Genomic DNA, 17,048 nt, shown 5'->3' on the forward strand with positions numbered 1-17,048 from the left:
CATCCAGATGAGGAGCCTGTCAGTCAGACACGTATAGCATGATCCTGACATGCTTTCGGTGCATGCAAATCAACGCTGAACTCTTCTTTCTGGTATGGGGCTTATGTATACACACTTTCACCTGTCATAATGTATTGTTTTTCACATATTTATTGCTCCATTCAAGAGCTTGATAAGCATACTGTTGTGGCTTTTAGGAATTCTTAATTTCATTATGTAATCACATCTTATATTTGCTTATATATTCTCACAGAGTTACACTATATTGGTTATTTGTTTTGTTTTTCATGTGACAAAACTTACTCATAAGAATAAATATCTACATGGAGAAATATATTTACTTTTGGCTTACTCTATTTCCCTATCCTACTGTATATCCATTGTTAGCGCCAAGGGCTCCATACCACCCTTAGTTCAACATCACCACTGTGGGGGAGTCAGAGTCACCCTGAGTTTTAGAGCCCCAGGCTGCTTACTGAATTGTGCTTGGGTTCTGCACATTTATCTCTACTTTTTTCCCATATAGTTTACAGCCCATGATATGTGTTGATCTTTTTTCTGATTTCAATGAGAAATATTTTATCTATTTTTAATACATACTGTATTTGTTTATTGATACGATGGTTAATGGGTTAGACAATTCCACGTATTATAACTTTACTCTGTACTTACTGAGTTAGGTTTTTTTTTAGTATAAATCTTTTCAATTGCGTAAATAAACAATAAACATAGTGAACTACAATCATCACAACTTTTTAATGTGTGCTTTAATCACGCTTACCTACTTTACATTTCTCCTATCCGGGAGAAGCCCGGAGAGGAAACGCTGCAGGAGACCTTGGGGGCGGGACCAGCTGTGACATCGTCAAGCCCCGCCCCAAATAGGGAAAAGGCGCATTTTGCGTGCCCACGAGGAGGGGGCGGGGCTAAAATAACACAATTTGCATAATTTTAACCCCTTCCCCACCCCAAGGATGCGCGAATATGGAAGATTATCTCTCCATCCTGCCCACATCACTAGGGTGCGAGCAGGATGCGGGAGACCTGCCTACTCTTCTGGGGATGTGGGGTGCTACCCAAAAAAACGTGAGCCTCCCGTAGCTTCCGGGAGAGTAGGCAAGTATGGCTTTAATCACACAGTAAAAACTTGCCACAAATCTGTGATTTTGACTAATAATTTCTCATTACATATTCCCATTGTGGAGCTGAATCGCACGGATCTCTGTGCATGGGTGTACATGGCAAGTATTTGCATACAGTGCATAAGCAGATGCAAAAGTCCATTCTGTTCTGAGTTGTAGGGATCTCAATCAGATCTTTAGAATGTAAGCTCTCACAAGCAGGGCCCTCTTCCCTCATGTGCTTATCCTTTTTTTTACCTTAATAATCTTCAATTGCATCCAACCCATCAGTCTTCTGCCACCTGATACTTATTCAAGTGTCATCTGCTGATGTAGCTATGTTTATTTACCCTGTACTTGTCCTATACTGTCATCAACTGTAAAGGTGGGTACACACTATTAGATATATCTGCAGATCAATTGATCTGCAGATATATCTATGTACGGATCGGGCAGTGTGCTGTGCATACACACTGCCCAATCCGTCGGGGGACTGACGTCATGAACTGGGCGGGCGCGAGTGCCCGCCCGCCCGCCCAGTTCACCTGTCAATCACCGCCGGCCGCCGCAGCATGTGTACGGGCGGTCGGACGACCGCCCCGTACACACACAGCGACGCGCCAATATATCGTTAGATATATTGGCCGTTGGCTGTGCTGCACGGCCGACGCGATACGTCTGTGAACGACGGAGTTCACAGACGTATCGCCCGTACACACTGGCCGACGGTCCCGCGATGTATCGGCCGTTCAAGAGAACGGCCGATACATCGACCAGTGTGTACGGGCCTTAAGTCACTGTTTTCCTGATTTGATTATTTGTTTATGTACTCTGTAACTGGGTGTTACAGAACCCTTGTGGCTCCATATAAATAAAGGATAATAATAATAATAATAATAATAATAATAATAATAATAATAATAATAATAAAAATCTGTCTTTCTGTAAAATTAGGCATTTTGGAGTGGCAACAATGTAAGATCACAGAAGCACCCCCTGTATTGTGGGAGTGTCGTGGGAGTTTTATGAGAAAGTTGTAGGCATGCATCAAAAGCCCCAAGCGATTCTGAATTGTTCGTAAGGGGTAGGGAAGCCTGTTTCAGGGGGATTTCTTACACCTTGCATGGGGCTGGTGCATGATACTAATAATGATGGTTACTGCAGCAAGGGAAGCCACCTGCAGGCGCATTAATCCCTAAATAGCCCTATGTATGCTTACATTAGTATAAGGAAGTAAGGGGGACATTTACTAAGCAGTGATAAGAGCGGAGATGTGAACCAGTGGAGAAATTGCCCATGGCAACCATTCAGCACTGATGTAACCTCTATAATTTGCATACTATAAAATTATACAGAGCTGCTGATTGGTTGATGGGGCAACTTCTCCACTGGCTCACTTCTCCGCTCTTATCACCTCATAGTACATGTCCTCCAAAATGTGGATTCTGCGGCTGCGAGTAACTACAGTACAGCCACTATAGCCCAGAATCAGCCCCCGTGTCTTCTAGATTAGGATAGATTAGAAGAAATGGGACTGCAAAAATGTATAAAAAAAATTTAAACTTTTAGAAGTTTGGTTGTTTGTATTACTAAGGGATTGCATATGTAATGCCGGGATCCCGGCGTCAGTATGGTGACCGGAGGTTTCTTGACCGCCAGTCACACATACCTAACTCTGTAACAGAATGCTTTCAGCTGATCTAGAGAATATTGTCTTCCATTTAATTTCATACAAGTAATTGTGTCATAAATGTATCAAAGTGTTTTTTTACCTATTGAATACACAGAGGTCAATTCACTTAGTGTTGCAACAGCGTTGGAATGCCATAAATTGTACACAAAATCACCCCCAACATTGCCGCAATTTCACCCCCAAGTCATGTATTATTGTTCGCCGCCCCATAGGGGTACATATTAAAATTGTAATGATGGGGCTACCGTATGTGAGGAATATGCACGCACTAGTTTACGGACATTACCCACAATTAAATTGACCCCTTCGCCACTACCATAATTTTGAGATTCATGCTTCTTAATATAAAATAGCGCATTTTACAAGTAATGGATTTCTTTACAATAATGTTTCTTTTATTACTATAGTTCCATAGAGACAGTGCTCTGGCCTCTTAGCCACCTGCCCAGTCTCAGCTGGCACATTTCACACCTGAGACGTATAGTCTGTGAACACAGAAGAATTTTGGGTGTGGACGTCTACGAACAATTGTTCTGTCAATCTTCATCTGTTGACATCAGCATTAAACCATCCTCCTCCCTGCATTCCATGCCATCACGCTAAATCAATATGTGTATTAGATACTGTATATGGAAGAACAAATGAGTGCTGGAAGAGCATTGGATAATATTATGACAGTGGGAAAGTTATATTTGCATTTCGGATAATGTGTCTCTGTTGTCCTTACCTTCAGATTCTAACTGTTTTAGTTGCTGGGAGGTGTGCAGAAAGTAGGACCTCAGTAAGATGAAAGCAATGATCACAGGCACTGTGGCCAAGAATATGTAAGGCTCCAATATGGAAACCACTGTTATTGACCCAATCACAATGAGGATCAACTGGAAAGAGAAGTGATAGAATGTTACATGATAAGACATTATTCATAAATTGAATACGATATTACAGATCAGGGTTTCTAATGGTGTCACATGGCCTGATTCACGGTTGCACGCAGTTCAAATTTGGTCACAAAGGACCAAAGGTTTTTGGACTGCGAATGCTCCAGGCCGCAGTGCGCTTGCGCTGTGATGCTACTGTAACCCCGGCCACATGCCCTGGATGCCACAGAATGATTGACGTATGCTGCATGCTTTTGGGGGTGGAGACATGTTGCATTCCTCAATAAGAAGGATTGGCGGGCAGTCTGAGAAAGATTTCCAGCGAGCTGGCCGACGTGCGCAATGGTGATACGATGCTGCACCTTCGGATGCATCACACATCTTTTTACAAAAGGTGCCTCTGGTGGTATTTGCAAATGCACGCAGATCCTTGGCAGCAGCAGCAATCCCACAACAGTTACACATCTGTGGAACCTGTATTCCTGCTCAATGGTGGTCATTCCGAGTTGATCGCTAGCTGTATTTGTTCGCAGCGCAGCGATCAGGCTAAAAACCGGCAGATCTGCACATGCGTATGCGGCGCAATGCGCACGCGTGACGTACGGGCACAACGAACGATGCAGTTTTGCACAGGGTCTAGCGATGCATTTCAGTCGCACTGCTTGCCGCAGAGTGATTGACATGAAGTGGGCGTTTCTGGGTGGCAACTAACTGTTTTCAGGGAGTGCCAGGGAAAACGCAGGCGTGGCTGAGCGAACGCTGGGCGGGTGTGTGATGTCAAATCCGGAACTGAATAGTCTGAAGTGATCGCAAGCGCTGAGTAGGTTTTGAGCTACTCTGAAACTACACAAACATTTTTTGCAGGCGCTCTGCGATAAAAACATTCACACTTCTGCTAAGCTAAAATACAGTCCCAGTGGGCGGCGGCATAGCGTTTGCATGGCTGCTAAAAAAAACTGCTAGCGAGTGATCAACTCGGAATGACCCCCAATGTCCACACTCTATGGAATGAAAACACATGTATACAAGAGACACTAACAGACGTTGTAACTATGGTAATGTTGCTTTAAAAGCTATTTTGGAAGACTAAATTTTATTTTATTTTATAGCAGCTAGAACTGTGTATCTGCCTGTGAAGGCTATGCTGGTCTCCTCGGGTACAACACAGAATATCTTGGAGGCATATGACCTTTTTCGGATACATGGTTGAAGAAAGTGTTCTTACAAAACAGTGAAATGCACACTCCAGATATAACCATTCACATTCTGCCTTCTCGCTGTAGCTCTATGTCAGAAGTTACCAACTCCAGTGCTCAAGTCCCATAACAGTCAAAGGGGCAGATGTATTAACCTGGAGAAGTGATAAACCAGTGATAAGCACAAGGTAATAACGCACTAGCCAATCATTATGGATTTGAAAAATGACAGTTAGGAGCTGATTGGCTGGTGCGTTATCATCTTGCACTTATCACTGCTTTATCACTTCTCCAGGCTTAATACATCTTCCCCCAAAAAATGTAAGCATATCCATCCTATAGCACAGGTGGTTTAGGGAGAGATGTACTAAGCAGTGATAAAAGTGGAGAAGTGAGCCAGTGGAGAAGTTGCCCATGGTAACCAATCAGCATTTATAATTTAAATACTATAAAAGTATACAGAGCAGCTGATTGGTTGCCATGGGCAACTTCTCCCCTTTTATCACTGCTTAGTACATGTCCCCCTTAATCACAATGACTGAGACATTAAGTAAAGGTCCGTACACACTTAACGATAAAATGAGCGACGTCGCTCATTTTTCCCCTCCTTGAGCGACGTCGCTCATTTTATCGTCAAGTGTGTATGCCGCCAGCGACGACCGATGCGCGGCCCAGCGGGTCGGCAATGATCGTCGCTGTCGGTAGGGTATGCATGAAGGATGTGGACTGTCGTCCACGACCTTCATGCAGGGCTGGCGGGGGCGTGACGTCACTGAGTGATATGAGCAGTCATATCGCTCAGTGTGTAGAGTCGGCCTGCCGGCCGGCCGGCCCTGGAGGGGGAAACATTAGACGATGTCGCTCACAGAGCGACATCGTCTAATGTGTATGGGCCTTTAGTCTCTGGGCCACAGCAGGACAAAATTCCACCCTCTGCCGGCCCCACATGGTAGCAAGATGATGACCAGCCACCCAGCTCACCACATATTCCATCATAAATCATACACATAACAATATGATGCAATTTTTCTTCTTTTACATATTAGAACTAATAGTGTAGAGCCTGTACACACCCACATTACACTGGCCACACAGTACTGATCACAGCTTGTCCGCTTCTCACAATAGGCTCTTGTTCATTTTTAGCCCCATGCCCATATGGCCTTACTGCAGCTCTGAGATCAGTAGCTGCTGCTTGTAAACTTACCCTACAGTACGTCACTCACCTGTATAAAGTCAAATATTGTCAGAGGAAGTAGATCATCTAATATAGCTGTGTCCTTTGAAAATCTGTTAAGGATCCGCCCTGTAATTTATCGAAGACATCCTGATTAAAGGCACTGCTTAGTTTTTGTATAGCAATCCTTATAAAACATGGAAGCAAGTGTTTACGGGATGCGGTCAATTTACCTACAATCAAATCCTGACGGTCAAAATCCCGACAACCATTGACCGACAAGGTCAAAATCCCGACATGGTCAAAATATCGACTTTTAAAATGTTGACAGGTCAAAAAGTCGACATGAGTTTTTGAAGATTTTTTCATTGAAACCGACTTGTTCATACCTTAACATCCTAGTTAACCTAGAGGGGGAACATAATAGTGGGCCGAGCGCAGCGAGGCACTGTGCCCAAAGCATGGCGAGAATAGGGAGCCATGCGAGGGGACGCGGTACATTTAAACGGTGTCCATGTTGACCTATGTCGACATACACACCAAAAAGAAAAAAAAAGAAAAACTTGTGTTGACTTTTTGACCTGTTGACATATTAAATGTTGGTATTTCGGTATTTTGACCCTGTCTGTATTTTGACCTTGGGGTTTATTTACTAATATTCGTGTTTTTGCCGTTTTTAAGGGTGTTTGAACTCGAATGGTATCGGGTGCATTTTACTGCAACTTTTTGAATCCTGATACGGTTATTCACTAAGCTGCCGAGTTTTGCACAATCGTTTTTTCCGATGTCGATGTGATTCGTAATATCAGGCAGTGTTTTACGAGAGTGATGAGTAAAACACTGCCTGACAAAACACAAGGAATCCCGGCCGGATCTGTGAGATCCATGCAGAGCTTCATTGTGTACCTTAAAAAGTTGATTAAAGTCTTAAAAAATCTGAAAAAAATTGCGTAAGGTCCCCCCTCCTAAGCACAACCAGCCTCGGGCTCTTTGAGCCGGTCCTGGTTGAAAAAATATGGGGAAAAATATGACAGGGGTTCCCCCATATTTAATCAACCAGCACCAGGCTCTGCGCCTGGTCCTGGTTCCAAAAATACAGGGGACAAAAAGCGTAGGGGTCCCCCGTATTTTTGAAACCAGCACCGGGCTCCACTAGCTGGGGAGATAATGCCACAGCCAGGGGACACTTTGATATCGGTCCCTGCGGCCGTGCCATTAAAACCCCAACTAGTCACCCCTGGCCGGGGTACCCTGGAGGAGTGGGGACCCCTTCAATCAAGGGGTCCCCCCTCCAGCCACCCAAGGGCCAGGGGTGAAGCCCGAGGCTGTCCCCCCCATCCAAGGGCGGCGGATGGGGGGCTGATAGCCTTGTGAGAAATTGTGAATATTGTTTTTAGTAGCAGTACTACAAGTCCCAGCAAGCCTCCCCCGCATGCTGGTACTTGGAGAACCACAAGTACCAGCATGCGGTGGAAAACCGGGCCCGCTGGTACCTGTAGTACTACTACTAAAAAAATACCCCAATAAAAACAGGACACACACACACCGTGACAGTACAACTTTATTACATACATGCACACCAACATACATACTTAACTATGTTCCCACGAGGCTCGGTCCTCTTCTCCATGTAGAATCCTAGGGGTACCTGTGAAAAAAATTATACTCACATAATCCAGTGTACCTTCTGTTCTTTGTATAATCCACGTACTTGGCAAAATAATAAAATGGTAAAACCAAAAACTTTGGTGGAGACAGAGTGCGCAATCAAACCAAGTGAATCAGCCCAGTGAAAAATACAAAAGAAGTTTCACCTGCTTCCAAGACAATTTCAATACAAACAAGTAGTATTCCACTCTGGCGCTTCACTAGGTTTACATGTATAGGGATATTTTCATATCCTTAGAACCTATATGTATCTTACATCCAATTTATAAGAGGATGTAATTCACAGAAAAAAGAAAAAAGAACAATATAGTGCAGAGACCTTTTTTAGAATTAATATGTCTGAAAAGACAAATGTACACTCACAAGGAAACTTGTAAAAATGAGCTCATCATAATTTCTCTCTCTTATGTCGATTTCCAGAGAAGGATTAATCTTCTTTCTCCATAATTCCAACCTAAATAAGGTGTGTATGTGTCTACCACAATGGTAAAACACAATAGCTCACACACATGAAACAAAAAGAGGCTTATAGTGCAGACGTCCTTAAAAAGGTGTACAGGTTTGTATTTTGACAAGTTCGCACTTACATCACATAAAAAGATAAAAGCATATAGAATCTCTATATCACTTCCCACAGATGCCAAAGTAGTCCTCACCGGAGCGCAGAGGTCACAATAGACTGCTGGTAGGCTACGGTCCCGGGAACCGTGTAGCTCACCTATTCCAGGGACAGCGGTGGTGTTCAGGACCAAGATGCAGCGCACATATCAGCACTATAAGCCTCTTTTTGTTTCATGTGTGTGAGCTATTGTGTTTTACCATTGTGGTAGACACATACACACCTTATTTAGGTTGGAATTATGGAGAAAGAAGATTAATCCTTCTCTGGAAATCGACATAAGAGAGAGAAATTATGATGAGCTCATTTTTACAAGTTTCCTTGTGAGTGTACATTTGTCTTTTCAGACATATTAATTCTAAAAAAGGTCTCTGCACTATATTGTTCTTTTTTCTTTTTTCTGTGAATTACATCCTCTTATAAATTGGATGTAAGATACATATAGGTTCTAAGGATATGAAGATATCCCTATACATGTAAACCTAGTGAAGCGCTAGAGTGGAATAATACTTGTTTGTATTGAAAATAATAAAATGGAAACCCGACCACGCACTGAAAGGGGCCCCATGTTTACACATGGGACCCCTTTACCCGACTGCCAGGACCCCCCCTGACTCCTGTCAAAGAGGGTCCCTTCAGCCAATCAGGGAGCGCCATGTCGTGGCACTCTCCTGATTGGCTGTGTGCTCCTGTAGTGTCTGTCAGGCAGCACACGGCACAGATACAATGTAGCGCCTATGCGCTCCATTGTAGCCAATGGTGGGAACTTTTTGGTCAGCGGTGAGGTTACTTTCGGTCAACCGCTGACCGCAAAGTTCCCACCATTGGCTACAATGGAGCACATAGGCGCTACATTGTATTTGTGCCGTGTGCTGCCTGACAGACACTACAGGAGCACACAGCCAATCAGGAGAGTGCCACGACGTGGTGCTCCCTGATTGGCTGAAGGGACCCTCTTTGACAGGAGTCAGGGGGGGTCCTGGCAGTCGGGTAAAGGGGTCCCATGTGTAAACATGGGGCCCCTTTCAGTGCGTGGTCGGGTTTCCGTTTTATTATTTTGCCAAGTACGTGGATTATATAAAGAACAGAAGGTACACTGGATTATGTGAGTATAATTTTTTTCACAGGTACCCCTAGGATTCTACATGGAGAAGAGGACCGAGCCTCGTGGGAACATAGGTAAGTATGTGTGTATGTTGGTGTGCATGTATGTAATAAAGTTGTACTGTCACGGTGTGTGTGTGTCCTGTTTTTATTGGGGTATTTTTTTAGTAGTAGTACTACTACAGGTACCAGCGGGCCCGGTTTTCCACCGCATGCTGGTACCTGTGGTTCTCCAAGTACCAGCATGCGGGGGAGGCTTGCTGGGACTTGTAGTACTGCTACTAAAAACAATATTCACAATTTCTCACAAGGCTATCAGCCCCCCATCCGCCGCCCTTGGATGGGGGGGGGAAGCCTCGGCTTCACCCCTGGCCCTTGGGTGGCTGGAGGGGGGGAACCCCTTGATTAAAGGGGTCCCCACTCCTCCAGGGTACCCCAGCCAGGGGTGACTAGTTGGGGTTTTAATGGCACGGCCGCAGGGACCGATATCAAAGTGTCCCCCGGCTGTGGCATTATCTCCCCAGCTAGTGGAGCCCGGTGCTGGTTTCAAAAATACGGGGGACCCCTACGCTTTTTGTCCCCCGTATTTTTGGAACCAGGCGCAGAGCCCGGTGCTGGTTGATTAAATATGGGGGAACCCCTGTCATTTTTCCCCCATATTTTTTCAACCAGGACCAGCTCAAAGAGCCCGAGGCTGGTTGTGCTTAGGAGGGGGGACCCCACGCAAATTTTTTTCAGATTTTTTAAGACTTTAATCAACTTTTTAAGGTACACAATGAAGCCCTGCACGGATCTCACAGATCCGGCCGGGATTCCTTGTGTTTTGTCAGGCAGTGTTTTACTCATCACTCCCGTAAAACACTGCCTGATATTACGAATCACATCGACATCGGAAAAAACGATTGTGCAAAACTCGGCAGCTTAGTGAATAACCATATCAGGATTCAAAAAGTTGCAGTAAAATGCAACCGATACCATTCGAGTTCAAATACCCTTAAAAACTGCAAAAACACGAATATTAGTAAATAAACCCCATGATGTTTTATCGGGGCTAATAGGATATCCCCGTAAAAATTACTTACTCAGACCTAGTTCACTAATGTAAAGGGTTTGGTTTATATGTTATATTAATGAATTTATTACTGCCCTATAATAAAAATATTTGCTCATTCACAGACTGTAGCAATTCAGTAGCAAATAAACAATATCTTACTGTCCGTGCCGGAAACAAGTGGGGGAAAAAACAACAAAACAAATCCACATTCATTTAATGAATAGTGCAGAATATAGGAAGTAATAAATACCTGAATGATTACAAGGCTTTCCAATAACAAATAAAGGATAAAGCACAGTTTCCATAGGCCATAGAACAGATTGTTTCCCAAGAGAGGAAAAGAAAAAGAAAGAACCAAAGAGTCATAAGCAATGTTCTGCATATAGGATTCTTATCCCCATACTCCGGCAGCCTATAAACATACCAGCTCTCATAGAATTAAAAGCGGACATCGGAGCATGAAGAACTGCATGTAGCATTTTCTGGTGTAACACCTTCGAAACAGATATAAGACCATGCACAAGAGGTAAACCACGGAAGATCCCCATTGCCAGCAGGGAGTCAGCCACGCCAACATAAATATAAAATACATAGTAAGAACTAGTTGTTGTCACAATTATTGCTGCTTTGGAGGACTGATTCCCATTAGTTGTCCGATTATTTTCAGGATTATTTCTAAATAGAAGAAAAAGAGAAATGAATTCAGATACACATTTAGTAATACAATAAATATGTATATGGAAATATAGAGGCTGATACATTGCGGAGCGTATGCCCGTTTATGGAGCATATCCGTGCATGCTCTAGAGCCAAGCATACGCTAGTATGAGCGATGCTGAGTCGTACACATTTCAGCCTCACCTCCACTTATGAAGAGGCTGTCACTTGGCACTCCCACGTAGGCAAAGCTCAGAAAAAGCACCTAGACACAACTGCAAGCTATGCAGAGTTGGGTGGAAGTATAAATACACCTGCTTCACGGAGTATCATGCGCATTAAGTATGGTGAAGTATGTGTCACTTGCGCAGTATATTTAAAATGGGTGCAGGGTGTGCGGTACACATAGGCCCCTAGGTACAGAGGTATACTTACCTTGTGCAAGCAAGTGGGTCCCTCCTCCTCCATGATGCCATATTCACAGTGGAATCTTCAAGAACATGGCGCTGTGCAGCAAAAGCAAAGCCTTTACTCTCTTGTGCGCATGTACCATCTTCCAGAATATAACTGGGAAGATGGCACTGGAGGAGGAGAAACCTGCTTGACAGCACAAGGAACCTTGTTACTGTGGAAGCAGAGGCATCGCTAGGGTTGGGGTCACCCAGTGTGGTAACTAATGATGACCCCGGTACCCTGCGCACTGGTGGATTAAAAGGGACCCATGGTTAGGGGTGCTGTGAGACCCTCTCTTATGTAGGTAGCACTTTCAGGTGACAGACATGATGCTGGCTGATGTGTTAGCATGCAGTATGTGCTGCTACTGTGGAACCACAAGCTCATGCATGTTCTATGTATACTACAGGGACTTTCAGTCCCACAACAGAGAGGAATACGGTGTAACCTGAGGGATAGGGGTCCCTGGCTGAGATGGGACCAGGTATGGAGGGATGATTCCTGGTGTCTCACCTTTATAGGACAAGGCAGAAATGGTTTGGATGGTGATCGTGCCCGACAGCTCCTCTCCCAACTCTCCCATCGCTGCAGCTTCCTCATGGCTGGTGCAGAGCACTAAGTTTGAGGTGGGCATGATGATGTCATGTGGCAAGACATCCTCACACCCAGCATTGAGGAGCGCAGCTGCAGCAGTCTCCTCCTCAGGGACTAGCTTCTTTTAGTTCCTGGTGACAGCATCTGAGTGGGTGTCACTTTGTGCAGTCCTAGTGATGCAACAGTGTGGAAGCACCAGAAACACCGGCATAGTACTTAGATTAGTAGCTATGATAGTTTGGGATGTATCAGTGTGCATAAAGTCTTCTTTGGGGTTTATTCATGCAGCAGTGAAAAGAGTGGAGAAAGGACCAGTGGAGAAGTTGCCCATTGAAGGAAGCCTTCACCAAGTACATTCTATAAAATGTAAGAGAGATGCTGATTGGTTGCCCTGGGCAACTTCTCCACTGGTCTATTTCTCTACTCTATTTACTGCTTCATGAATAGACACCTTTATCTACTAATCAGGCTGATTTGTCGCAAGAACATAGAAATGGGAATAGAGATAGCGAGGGAGCACACAAAATACACAGTCAGAGAGGAAAATGAGGGCCATATATGATCAATGTGATGATGGCACGTGGTCCCTGTGACACTGGGTGCCCACTGCTCTATAAGGTTTGACAAATTTGCAAAAGCATATTCATTTCATTTTACACTAGCAGAGACTTAGAACGTTTTTACTTTCATGTACTTTCAATGAGCATAGAGTCCCTCTGATCACCACACTGTCCACAACTCAATATAAAGGTTTAAGGCATTTAAAGATTTCTTTAGTAACAGAAGAATATACTTACTCACTAATAAGTAACAGACCAGCTAACGAAGCCGCTACCTACAAACCAGAACAATACACAGTTAATATTCAGATGTATAGAATGTACATTTATTTTTCAGTTTCCAGCAATGATTATCCTATGTAATAAAATGCTAACGCAGCTCCTTACCTCTATGGGGGGAATTCAAATACTTTGCGCGCCGGCGGCCACTAGATGGCACCCGACGGAGCAATTCAAGTGTTGCTCCATTCAGGCAGAGCAGCCGGCACTGACATTACTGTTATGTTGTTCCATAATTTTGATAAGCTGGTAGCTAGTAGCACATTAATAGGTCTATATAAACATGCAGTTTCCATTTGTGTTTATGCGTGTTCATGTGAATTCTACAACATGGAATGAATAAACACCACTGAGTAAACTGAATGAACTACATAATGAACATTTCTGAGCAGAACAATTGTTTGAAAGCAATTTGTATCTTTTTATTTACAAGTTAAATCGGGTGTAGTATGGTATGCCGGCGGCCGGGCTCCCGGCGACCAGCATACCGACGCCGGGAGCCCGACCGCCGGCATACCGACACCGTGGCGAGCGCAAAGGAGCCCCTTGCGGGCTCGCTGCGCTCGCCATGCTATTTTATTCTCCCTCCAGGGGGGTCGTGGACCCCCACGAGGGAGAATATATGTCGGTATGCCGGGTGTCGGAATTCCGGCGCCGGTATACTGTGCGCCGGGATCCCGACATTCAGCATACTGAAGACCACCCATTAAATCTTACTAGATGAAAAGATGAGATGCACTGAGCACTAGTTATAGCATAACCGGAGGTCCTAGTACCAATGGTAAGACTTGACTAACTAAAACTTCAATGAAGCTGTGTTGCAAGGTTATGACCTCATGCACACTGCACTTGTGAGCCACAGAAGCTTCGTGACAGAGCCCAATTTGCAGCTCAACCCACCCATGGCTAGAGCTTCTGGCGAGTGCCATTCTGGCCAACCAGCATACACAGCCCTGAGCACTGACACTAGTATTGAGCAACATGTGAAAAACATAATAATTCTAGATCACAGATTTACACTAATCTCGAAAGACTCCCAAATTAGGTCAAACCCCTACTAAGGGGGATATCCAATTACCCGAGATAGTGCTACGACCGTGAAAAACAGGTGTTTTACTTTTATTTTATCACCCCTATCCAATTAGGTTGTGCAAAAAACACTCGTTTTTCGTGTAAAAACACAGAGGTCCGACGAAAAAGCTACAAACCTATGTATTTTTGCTGCACTTATTGCTGGTCTAAAGGGCAGTTATCGCGGATTATGTTTCGCATGCCTGAGGCACCCGAAGCATAATTCCCAATAAGTGACAGCATCGGAGATACCGTCGGCTTATCGGGGCTAACTGAATAGTACCCAGCGATACAATTACCCATGGCAATTGACTACAGGTAGTTGGATACAGTCCTAAATGAGCAGTAACTAAGATAATGTTATTTATTGTGATCACTGTAGATATTCAAACTTATGTTGGCATTCTCTTTCTCATGGGAGAAAAGGGGACTTTTACTAAGAAAGTGGAAAGTACAAAAATGCAGTAACATGTAGCAGTCACTAGCAATTAAATCTAAATCGAGTGTTGGCCTGAATTTCAAGCAACAGGACCCATTCAAAGTTTTGGTACAAACATAGGAGGCTCGCGTAGACAAATGTAGTCAGTCATATCAGATGGATGCTATTCAGTGTGTCTATCAGATGACCACACATGAGCCCTCAGTGGTCATATGCTGATCAGATATCTGCAGATACCCAATAACACCCTCCCAAAAAAATATTTTTTTTGGTTCCAAGGAATGTTAGTATTGATTTTGGTTATATTGGGCATGTTAATTCCAAATACAAAAACAGTTTTTATCTATCAGCTATACTTTTTGCACATGCCCAGGCCGTGGCACATCACCATCTGGGCAACCGTCAGTCATTCGTCCTGGTTGTTAGAAACTTTCTGGGCAGCCACAAAGCTCAAAACTATGCTGAGCTAGTAAACAACATGCTCATTAAATTAAATTCTTGGATGTAATATAAGCATAAAAGTTAATTACTTACACAGCCACTTGGACCATTTCCCAGAAAATTTGGGTGATTGAGCGAAGAGCAAGGTGAGAGATTTCATCAGGACATTAAAACAATAGAAGATCGCTACCAGGGAAGATGGGATATACATATGATGACAGATTACAGCTGGAATTTACAAAGAGACTGTCCAAAAAAAGTCCATTCAAGAATGTCCCCCAAAAGAAGCTTCCTAAACTAATTTTCTTTTCATTTATGGTTTAATTTTATTATTTTGAAGAAAAAGTGTTATTTGAGTCACTATAGTGTTACTGTAATGTTAGTTTTATTGATGTCACTAAAATAATCTAGAAAATATTTTTAGACTATGTTTTTTAACGTTTTGTGTTTTATTATGTTAATCATAGGCCTAACATGAAATAGGGTAACACAAATCAGATGATGTTTATATCTGAAAAATTAGAGCTGACAGGTGAAAATTAATGTTATATTTGAAATCAGCTCACCAAATATACATAAAATCAGTTCAAAAATCCTCGGCACCAAAACACGTGTTGGGCTGTGTAATTATTCACTAATTTTGAGTATTACTTGTTCTGGGGCCACAAACACCAATATTGTACAAGCTGTTTTAGGCAATAGGAAAAAAAAAGTCTTAATGGTTGTTATGGGATTTTTCATTTTTTACTGTGATAATATATAAGCTCAAGAGAGGTTATGTGATGGGCTGACGCTCAAAACGTTGGAAGGAATAAAGAAAATACTTCACTTTTTAAAAGAAATCTCCTGAGTGCCAACTTCTTCATTATGGATAACCTCAAGAGACTGCATAATAATAAACCAAACCAATGTATATTTTCAACTTATATGTTCGATCTTTAGTGTACATACCTCTGCTAAGAAAATGAGTAAGACAAGTAAAAGGATAAAGATTAAACTCTTGTGAGCAGTCACATATCTGAAATAAGTGTTCCATGTTGTAGTCGGTGTTGCACTGTCTGTATCATCCAAGAAACATTCCTATAAAGAAAGACGAGCGTAACTTACTTAGCTTCTGTTTATATGCATTTCAAATAAAATAAACGAATGTAGTAGTGTGTAGTGAGGTACATTAAATACAACATTGTTTTCTTGGTACCAATAACAGGAGAAGCTTGTCAAATGCAAAGGAGCTCAAATTCACTAATATGTAAATCTATAACTAACAGGAAATTAATAAGTTCTCAAAATAACTGAAATATCTTGTGATTTCCTTTCCTAAACACGCCCAAAAGAGGAAGCATGGATGTTATGAAGCCTGATAAGTCAAGTTACAGTACATGGTAAATAAAGCAAGCATTTTAAACAAATGCACAGTTAAGGAGGTAATTCTGAGTTGATCGCAGCAGCAAGTTTGTTAGCAGTTGGGCAAAACCATGTACACTGCAGGGGGGGGCAGATATAACATTTGCAGAGAGAGTTAGATTTGGGTGGGTTATTTTGTTTCTGTGCAGGGTAAATACTGGCTGCTTTATTTAGACTGCAATTTAGATTGCAGATTGAACACACCCCACCCAAATATAACTCTCTCTGCACATGTTATATCTGCCCCCCCCCCCCCTGCAGTGTGCATGGTTTTGCCCAACTGCTAACAAAGTTCCTGCTGCGATCAACTCGGAATGACCCCCTAAGTGCGTGCAAAAGTGATGAAAAAAGCTAATATTGTTGCACCTATAGGTATTTGCAAAATGAAGCAATGCAAAGGCTAATTTGCTAAGTGCTTTCATAAAAAAGTCTAAATACAGCTTACCTGCTGGTAATTGCAACAAATGAACAAACAATACCTTCCCAGAAAAAATAAACAGTATGGTAAACCACAATGAACAGGAGATATGCACTTAAATTATTATTGTAATGAATAGTTTGAGCGATGAGTTTAAATAAATGCTGATTTCACTACACAGCTCCCTTTGCTCAGTGACTACTTCTTTAAAAACTTAGGGGG

General features: G+C 43.0%; 1 protein-coding gene across 1 annotated transcript in view; it reads right to left on the reverse strand.

The window, feature by feature from the left end:
• Positions 1-17,048, reverse strand: part of CFTR (CF transmembrane conductance regulator) — a 256,140-nt gene that overhangs the window by 62,783 nt on the left and 176,309 nt on the right. Inside the window, exons 15-19 of the mRNA XM_063927222.1 lie at positions 15,956-16,084; positions 13,012-13,049; positions 10,935-11,185; positions 6,115-6,194; positions 3,542-3,692 (exon numbers count right to left, since the gene is read on the reverse strand). Of these exons, the coding sequence (XP_063783292.1) occupies positions 3,542-3,692; positions 6,115-6,194; positions 10,935-11,185; positions 13,012-13,049; positions 15,956-16,084 (649 nt within the window). The remainder of the gene's footprint in view (positions 1-3,541; positions 3,693-6,114; positions 6,195-10,934; positions 11,186-13,011; positions 13,050-15,955; positions 16,085-17,048) is intronic.

Source organism: Pseudophryne corroboree, chromosome 6 (assembly GCF_028390025.1).
Source record: "Pseudophryne corroboree isolate aPseCor3 chromosome 6, aPseCor3.hap2, whole genome shotgun sequence".
Classification (NCBI taxonomy): Eukaryota; Metazoa; Chordata; class Amphibia; order Anura; family Myobatrachidae; genus Pseudophryne; species Pseudophryne corroboree.